The sequence below is a fragment of the Gymnoscopelus braueri genome, assembly GCF_963280865.1.
Source record: "Gymnoscopelus braueri genome assembly, chromosome: 5".
Taxonomy (NCBI): domain Eukaryota; kingdom Metazoa; phylum Chordata; class Actinopteri; order Myctophiformes; family Myctophidae; genus Gymnoscopelus; species Gymnoscopelus braueri.
The window spans coordinates 25,230,187-25,240,021 of NC_137606.1; the positions used below are offsets into that span (position 1 = coordinate 25,230,187).

General features: G+C 39.9%; 2 protein-coding genes across 2 annotated transcripts; both read right to left on the bottom strand.

Annotated features, from left to right (window-relative positions):
• Window positions 1-1,869: 1,869 nt before the first annotated feature.
• LOC308085156 (nuclear factor 7, ovary-like) lies at window positions 1,870-2,658 on the bottom strand (the record flags this gene model as incomplete). The annotated part of the gene is made up of 1 exon (XM_080428239.1): window positions 1,870-2,658. The coding sequence occupies one exon, from the start codon at window positions 2,656-2,658 to the stop codon at window positions 1,870-1,872; it is 789 nt and encodes a 262-aa protein (XP_080284365.1).
• A 3,925-nt stretch (window positions 2,659-6,583) lies between these two features.
• On the bottom strand, window positions 6,584-8,035 carry LOC308085157 (nuclear factor 7, ovary-like; the record flags this gene model as incomplete). The annotated part of the gene is made up of 1 exon (XM_080428240.1): window positions 6,584-8,035. The coding sequence occupies one exon, from the start codon at window positions 8,033-8,035 to the stop codon at window positions 6,584-6,586; it is 1,452 nt and encodes a 483-aa protein (XP_080284366.1).
• Between the last annotated feature and the right edge of the window lie 1,800 nt (window positions 8,036-9,835).

The window sequence follows — 9,835 nt, forward strand, 5'->3', positions numbered from 1 at the left end:
GACCCCTACCTACAGTCAGTGAAGTCCATGGCTGAATGTTGAGACTAATAGGCTATGACTTTGTACAAATATTGGTAATTTCCAATACATTATTTTGTGAAATAAATGGATTATATTTCACAGATAGTTATACTATTCTTGTACTATATTGAAATTAAATCATCCTTAACCTTCAAGTTAAATTCATTATTTCCGTGGACTTAAAAATCATTGTTTTATTTGATGGCCTTTCTGCCCTGGCGTTTGGCCTTTGTGCCCTCAAAAAATGTACAACATCTTGCCCCTAAAATTAAGTCATTCCAGGCCTGATGGGTAGTGAGTCTGCAGTTCTTACTGCAATGGGTAGTTTGTTCCACAGTTTGGGAGCCAGGAGGGAGAAGATTCTAGGACGTGTGGATTGTTGTCCAGGGTGTTCTGGGGAAGGGAGAAGAGTCTAGGAAGTGTGTAGCGTTGTCCAGGGTGTTTTAGAGAAGGGAGTTGAGTCTAGGACGTGTGGAGCGTAATGGACGAGCCTGCATCACACATTATAAATCTGTGTCATTTTATAGATTTCTTTGGCTATTCAAAAAGTAGCAGATCTACAAACTCATAGCGCGGCACTGAGTCCCGCGCTATAAGCTTGTAGATCTGCTATTTTTGAAATATCGTGAAAATGTGTGCAAATCTTTACAAATGTCTTCCAAATCCTAACAGTTTTTTTTTTAAATGTTGCGATATCAGTGTTTTTTTTCCATGTCAAGGACCCCCAAAATGTATTTGGACCCCAAACTCAAAATATGTTGCTCCAGGGACCCCCCAGAAGCGAAGATTTGAGTTACAAATGTTCGCTTTAAAAAACTAATATTCAAAGATTTGCAAACATTTTCCATGATAAAAAAAAAATAGCAGATTTACAAGCTCATAGCGCTATGAGCTTGTATATCTGCTATTTTTGAATAGCCAAAGTTAAAATAATATGCTGAATGCTGACTGTTACAAATACACGTCTGACTCACTTTACTCTCATCATCTTTAATAAGATCAAATACATCAACAGACATCATCACTGTCACATAGAAACTATAGAATTCAAACCTGATCCATAAATGACACACTACAATATAATTGATTGATTGATTGAATATTTTATTAGGCAAAAAATTTAAAACAGCACAGTTACATTTAAAATACTTTGTCTAACAGGTCCGTTCATGAAAGTCCTTGCGGTCTTGTTTCCAATGAGGGCCTTGGTATTCAATTCATAGACATATATAGTGGCACCACAGTTTGAATATCAATACAAAAAAAACAGAAAAAGATAACACTATGTACAACAAAAAATAAAAAAGAGGGAAAAAAACCTATATGTACAAGAACGGGGGTGGGGGGGGGGTCGTCTGTCTAACGGGAAAATGGTACTACCTCCTCTTTTGGCCTCCTGAAAGGTGAGGTTCCATAAAACATGTTATCAGTAATAATCATATCAAACATGTCACCATTATACCAATATAATTACAAACTGATTGTTTATAGTTATACACTACAAAATAAAAGTATGTTATCAGGAACCATTTTATCTGTTCAACTCTGTCCACCATAGCTGTGTTTATAAATCATGATCTATCTGTCTGTCTGTCTGTCTGTCTGTCTGTCTGTCTGTCTGTCTGTCTGTCTGTCTGTCTGTCTGTCTGTCTGTCTGTCTGTCTGTCTGTCTGTCTGTCTGTCTGTCTGTCTGTCTGTCTGTCTGTCTGTCTGTAATACCAAAGTCATTCTAAACTGAATGATACATGAATTAAATAATCACTGCAACAAAATACAAATAATAATCAATGACCTGCCATAAAATATTAGCCCTTAATCAATACCAGATCAATATATTCTGTAGGTCTTTTATTGGACACAACACGTTAAAGACCTTTTGACACAGATCTTCCCTGGTAACATCTTCAGAGGCTGACCACTAGAATCACCATTAAAAATAAATGGAAACAGTGTGTCAGTGAAAGTGTGTGTGAAGGTGTGTAGGTTCGTGTTAGAAGAATCAGGATCAGAGAAGGACAGCTGTCCTCTGTCCCAGTCCAGCTGGACTGTGATCCTCCGGGGTTTCTGATTCACTGAGAGATCAGTCCTCGTAACATAAGACCCCGATGAGGAGACTGCATATATGTATTCACCTATGTTTTCACAGAAGCGTATACACCAGTATCCACTCCCTGTGTTTCCCTTCCACTGGTAAGACTCCACACACACACCTATTTCCCAGTATTTATTGTCTCCAACCTCAACATCCCAGCTGTGAGACCCTGAGTTAAAGCCCTCAGAACCCAGGACTTGGCTCCAGCAGCCAAACCTCTCTGGGTTGTCAGGAAGCGGCTGCTTCTCCTCTACACATCTCACACTGGTCAGATCACCAGACAGCACCAGTTCAGGATGAGCAGTGTTGGGGTCCAGGATCACAGGAGTGTAGGAGACAATGTCCTTCATCTTGTCCCAGACTCTGAAGGTCAGGTTCTTCAGGTGTTTGGCCTCGTCTATCAGTGCTCCTGAGACCGGCGGTGGGTCCTGCAGGGTGAGCTGGACTCCCTCCATCGTGGTCTTGTAGTTCTGCAGGAATGAGACGTGGTCGTCGACTCTCTGCTCGTCCTCAGCGGCTTGGATTGCATCGGAGAGGGTTTCCATTTCTCTGCTCAGACCCTCATTCCTCTCCTTCATCTCCTGACATTTCTGAGCCTCTTCCTCCCGCAGAGCGGCGATCTTGGCCTCCTCTTCCTCCTGTAGGAACCGACGAAGATTCTGAAACTGTTCCTTAATCTGCGTCTCTGTGTTCCTGGCCTGAACCTTGATGTGATTTTCTGTTTCGTTGTCATCTGTTTTAAATTTATTAAAGACCTTCAGTTTTTTCTTTAAAGCCTTCAGTGATTCCCGGACCTTCTGTTTCCAAAGTCCAGATGCTTCGTCCAGGGGTAAGAACTTGTGTCTGGCGTGTTTCTCTGAATCGCGACACACGACACACACCAGCTGTTGGTGGTCCAGACAGAAGAACTTGAGCTTCTCACTGTGTGCGGTGCAGAATACCTCAGAGCTCACCCACAAGGAGCTCCGGCCTTTCTCCTCCAAGAGGTTCTCACCCAGGTTCTTCAGCACAAAGTTTGTAACAGGATGGTCCTTGGATGATCTTATCTGACAGACAGGACATTCTTCTGTTCGTCTTTCCGTCCACCATTCCTGCAGACAGTCTTTGCAGAAGCTGTGGCCACAGGACAGCACAACGGGATGTTTAAAGATGTCATGACACACGGAACAGGTCAGCTCCGCTTCCTGAACAGTGAAACGGGAAGCCATTTTGTCTTCCGCTCTCTGCCGCTCCCTGATCTGGAATGTACCCCGAGGCTGTTGGAGGAATACTAGAAGAGGAATACTAGAAGACAAAATAACGATAACATTATGAGTATCAATTGTACATCTACCAATTATTCTATAGATGTTAAGGGTATTTGAGCAACCGCGTTAGCGGACACAACTCAGACCTGTGTCTTTGATGGTTTTATTATTCTAACATGCAATAAACACACACTAACACTTTTAGGCCAGTAGGTTATAAACCTAGAAAAGAAAACACAAACAACAACACAACAACAAATTACTGACATTAAATAAACACACACAACTATAAAACATATCAGACATATATACATTTATAAACACACTCTTATATCTTACCGTCAGTCTCTCGGAGCTCGCAATGGAAAATGACGAACGCAGCTGGTAACTAGTAACACTGATGCATGTGTAGAACACTTTGTCCTTTTAGTGAGGCATTCTCTCTAATATATGGGTTTGGTCTACCCATGTGGGTGTAACCTTCTGTTGATTAATCATGTGACTTGTGTATTGTCTTAAATGTGGAAACACTGGCTTTAGCACTGTTCTCCTCATCTGACCTAATCAATCAACACTCTCATGTGACTCTCATGTGACACATGCAAGTCCCCCGCTGTGGACCCCAACACCACAGGTCAGAGTTGTGGCCTTTAGTATCTGAATATATGTGTACCTCTTATGACTAAATATCCATCTGAAAATAAGATAGTAAATAATATACATTGTACTAGAAGGCCACATGTGCAAGTAACATGTCAATACAAATGCCACCGTTACATCATAATAATGGATTATTCTACATATGCAGGTGTTTACCTCTACAAAAGTACAATAGTCATCATCATCATAAAACTTCACGCGCTCGGAATCCCTGGATAATTCTACACACAGTCTTACAATGAATCAAAGTACATTTTCTTGCAGATGACTGGTTGTACTGTTGCTCCCAGTCATATAAATAAATGTTGTTGTTTTTTGTGCCTTATAAGACATTAGTACTCAATGGATATTCCCTGAATAATAACTGTTTCAAATACACCACTAGAAGATGTGGTTTGGTTGGTATTTTCAGACAGACAAACCTGTTTTTTTAAATATTCTTATTATACTTTTAATGTAAACTGTGTTCTCAAATGTTGTGTTTATTTCACTAACATTGACCATGCTGTACTGCATTTTATGATTTGTATTGTTCTTTTTTGCCTGGACCCCAGGAAAAATAGTCTCCACTACGGTGTAGATTAATAGGGATCCTTAATAAACAATAAACAATGTTCTGAAGCACAACTGGTCTGACGGTGCACATTAGAACTAAATCAGGGGGTTGTTGAAAGTAACTAGGTACATTTACTCAAGTACTGTACTTAAGTACATTTTTTCGGTGCTTTTACTTTTCTTAAATATTTCCATTTTTGATACTTTATACTTCTACTCCACTGCATCTTACTGCAAAATATTGTGTTTTTTTTCCTCCACTACAATCATTTGACAGCTTTAATTACAAGTTACTTTTGATTCTTATTTCAAAACATGCATTAATCACTTAAGCCCTATATTATATCTTCGGCTCTTCAAAAATAGCTTTCGACAAATTTTGAAAACTTTGAAAAAAAACTTAAATACATTTTGATGCCAATACTTTTGCACTTTTACTCAAATTTTGAGCACCGAACTTTAACTTTAACTGTAACAGATTCTTTCCACAATGTGGTATTGATACCACATTGTTACTGCAATGGGTAGTTTGTTCCACAGTTTGGGAGCCAGGAGGGAGAAGATTCTAGGACGTGTGGATTGTTGTCCAGGGTGTTTTGGGGAAGGGAGAAGAGTCTAGGACGTGTGTAGCGTTGTCCAGGGTGTTTTAGAGAAGGGAGTTGAGTCTAGGACGTGTGGAGCGTAATGGACGAGCCTGCATCACACACTATAAATCTGTGTCATTTTATAGATTTCTTTGGCTATTCAAAAAGTAGCAGATCTACAAACTCATAGCGCGGCACCGAGTCCCGCGCCATAAGCTTGTAGATCTGCTATTTTTGAAATATCGTGAAAATGTGTGCAAATCTTTACAAATGTATTCCAAATCCTAACATTTTTTTTTTAATGTATGTTGCGATATCAGTGGTTCTCATGTCAAGGACCCCCAAAATGTATTTGGACCCCAAACTCAAAATATGTTGCTCCAGGGACCCCCCAGAAGCGAAGATTTGAGTTACAAATGTTCGCTTTAAAAAACGAATATTCAAAGATTTGCAAACATTTTCCATGATAAATCCAATAATAGCAGATCTACAAGCTCATAGCGCTATGAGCTTGTATATCTGCTATTTTTGAATTGACAAAGTTAAAATAATCTGCTGAATGCTGACTGTTACAAATAAACGTCTTACTCACTTTACTCTCATCATCTTTAATAAGATCAAATACATCAACAGACATCATCACTGTCACATAGAAACTATAGAATTCAAACCTGATCCATAAATGACACACTACAATATAATTGATTGATTGATTGAATATTTTATTAGGCAAAAAATGTAAAACAGCACAGTTACATTTAAAATACTTTGTCTAACAGGTCCGTTCATGAAAGTCCTTGCGGTCTTGTTTCCAATGAGGGCCTTGGTATTCAATTCATAGACATATATAGTGGCACCACAGTTTGAATATCAATACAAAAAAAACAGAAAAAGATAACACTATGTACAACAAAAAATAAAAAAGAGGGAAAAAAACCTATATGTACAAGAACGGGGGTGGGGGGGGGGGGTCGTCTGTCTAACGGGAAAATGGTACTACCTCCTCTTTTGGCCTCCTGAAAGGTGAGGTTCCATAAAACATGTTATCAGTAATAATCATATCAAACATGTCACCATTATACCAATATAATTACAAACTGATTGTTTATAGTTATACACTACAAAATAAAAGTATGTTATCAGGAACCATTTTATCTGTTCAACTCTGTCCACCATAGCTGTGTTTATAAATCATGATCTATCTGTCTGTCTGTCTGTCTGTCTGTCTGTCTGTCTGTCTGTCTGTCTGTCTGTCTGTCTGTCTGTCTGTCTGTCTGTCTGTCTGTCTGTAATACCAAAGTCATTCTAAACTGAATGATACATGAATTAAATAATCACTGCAACAAAATACAAATAATAATCAATGACCTGCCATAAAATATTAGCCCTTAATCAATACCAGATCAATATATTCTGTAGGTCTTTTATTGGACACAACACGTTAAAGACCTTTTGACACAGATCTTCCCTGGTAACATCTTCAGAGGCTGACCACTAGAATCACCATTAAAAATAAATGGAAACAGTGTGTCAGTGAAAGTGTGTGTGAAGGTGTGTAGGTTCGTGTTAGAAGAATCAGGATCAGAGAAGGACAGCTGTCCTCTGTCCCAGTCCAGCTGGACTGTGATCCTCCGGGGTTTCTGATTCACTGAGAGATCAGTCCTCGTAACATAAGACCCCGATGAGGAGACTGCATATATGTATTCACCTATGTTTTCACAGAAGCGTATACACCAGTATCCACTCCCTGTGTTTCCCTTCCACTGGTAAGACTCCACACACACACCTATTTCCCAGTATTTATTGTCTCCAACCTCAACATCCCAGCTGTGAGACCCTGAGTTAAAGCCCTCAGAACCCAGGACTTGGCTCCAGCAGCCAAACCTCTCTGGGTTGTCAGGAAGCGGCTGCTTCTCCTCTACACATCTCACACTGGTCAGATCACCAGACAGCACCAGTTCAGGATGAGCAGTGTTGGGGTCCAGGATCACAGGAGTGTAGGAGACAATGTCCTTCATCTTGTCCCAGACTCTGAAGGTCAGGTTCTTCAGGTGTTTGGCCTCGTCTATCAGTGCTCCTGAGACCGGCGGTGGGTCCTGCAGGGTGAGCTGGACTCCCTCCATCGTGGTCTTGTAGTTCTGCAGGAATGAGACGTGGTCGTCGACTCTCTGCTCGTCCTCAGCGGCTTGGATTGCATCGGAGAGGGTTTCCATTTCTCTGCTCAGACCCTCATTCCTCTCCTTCATCTCCTGACATTTCTGAGCCTCTTCCTCCCGCAGAGCGGCGATCTTGGCCTCCTCTTCCTCCTGTAGGAACCGACGAAGATTCTGAAACTGTTCCTTAATCTGCGTCTCTGTGTTCCTGGCCTGAACCTTGATGTGATTTTCTGTTTCGTTGTCATCTGTTTTAAATGTATTAAAGACCTTCAGTTTTTTCTTTAAAGCCTTCAGTGATTCCCGGACCTTCTGTTTCCAAAGTCCAGATGCTTCGTCCAGGGGTAAGAACTTGTGTCTGGCGTGTTTCTCTGAATCGCGACACACGACACACACCAGCTGTTGGTGGTCCAGACAGAAGAACTTGAGCTTCTCACTGTGTGCGGTGCAGAATACCTCAGAGCTCACCCACAAGGAGCTCCGGCCTTTCTCCTCCAAGAGGTTCTCACCCAGGTTCTTCAGCACAAAGTTTGTAACAGGATGGTCCTTGGATGATCTTATCTGACAGACAGGACATTCTTCTGTTCGTCTTTCCGTCCACCATTCCTGCAGACAGTCTTTGCAGAAGCTGTGGCCACAGGACAGCACAACGGGATGTTTAAAGATGTCATGACACACGGAACAGGTCAGCTCCGCTTCCTGAACAGTGAAACGGGAAGCCATTTTGTCTTCCGCTCTCTGCCGCTCCCTGATCTGGAATGTACCCCGAGGCTGTTGGAGGAATACTAGAAGAGGAATACTAGACGACAAAATAACGATAACATTATGAGTATCAATTGTACATCTACCAATTATTCTATAGATGTTAAGGGTATTTGAGCAACCGCGTTAGCGGACACAACTCAGACCTGTGTCTTTGATGGTTTTATTATTCTAACATGCAATAAACACACACTAACACTTTTAGGCCAGTAGGTTATAAACCTAGAAAAGAAAACACAAACAACAACACAACAACAAATTACTGACATGAAATAAACACACACAACTATAAAACATATCAGACATATATACATTTATAAACACACTCTTATATCTTACCGTCAGTCTCTCGGAGCTCGCAATGGAAAATGACGAACGCAGCTGGTAACTAGTAACACTGATGCATGTGTAGAACACTTTGTCCTTTTAGTGAGGCATTCTCTCTAATATATGGGTTTGGTCTACCCATGTGGGTGTAACCTTCTGTTGATTAATCATGTGACTTGTGTATTGTCTTAAATGTGGAAACACTGGCTTTAGCACTGTTCTCCTCATCTGACCTAATCAATCAACACTCTCATGTGACTCTCATGTGACACATGCAAGTCCCCCGCTGTGGACCCCAACACCACAGGTCAGAGTTGTGGCCTTTAGTATCTGAATATATGTGTACCTCTTATGACTAAATATCCATCTGAAAATAAGATAGTAAATAATATACATTGTACTAGAAGGCCACATGTGCAAGTAACATGTCAATACAAATGCCACCGTTACATCATAATAATGGATTATTCTACATATGCAGGTGTTTACCTCTACAAAAGTACAATAGTCATCATCATCATAAAACTTCACGCGCTCGGAATCCCTGGATAATTCTACACACAGTCTTACAATGAATCAAAGTACATTTTCTTGCAGATGACTGGTTGTACTGTTGCTCCCAGTCATATAAATAAATGTTGTTGTTTTTTGTGCCTTATAAGACATTAGTACTCAATGGATATTCCCTGAATAATAACTGTTTCAAATACACCACTAGAAGATGTGGTTTGGTTGGTATTTTCAGACAGACAAACCTGTTTTTTTAAATATTCTTATTATACTTTTAATGTAAACTGTGTTCTCAAATGTTGTGTTTATTTCACTAACATTGACCATGCTGTACTGCATTTTATGATTTGTATTGTTCTTTTTTGCCTGGACCCCAGGAAAAATAGTCTCCACTACGGTGTAGATTAATAGGGATCCTTAATAAACAATAAACAATGTTCTGAAGCACAACTGGTCTGACGGTGCACATTAGAACTAAATCAGGGGGTTGTTGAAAGTAACTAGGTACATTTACTCAAGTACTGTACTTAAGTACATTTTTTCGGTGCTTTTACTTTTCTTAAATATTTCCATTTTTGATACTTTATACTTCTACTCCACTGCATCTTACTGCAAAATATTGTGTTTTTTTTCCTCCACTACAATCATTTGACAGCTTTAATTACAAGTTACTTTTGATTCTTATTTCAAAACATGCATTAATCACTTAAGCCCTATATTATATCTTCGGCTCTTCAAAAATAGCTTTCGACAAATTTTGAAAACTTTGAAAAAAAACTTAAATACATTTTGATGCCAATACTTTTGCACTTTTACTCAAATTTTGAGCACCGAACTTTAACTTTAACTGTAACAGATTCTTTCCACAATGTGGTATTGATACCACATTGTTACTGCAATGGGTAGTTTGTTCCACAGTTTGGG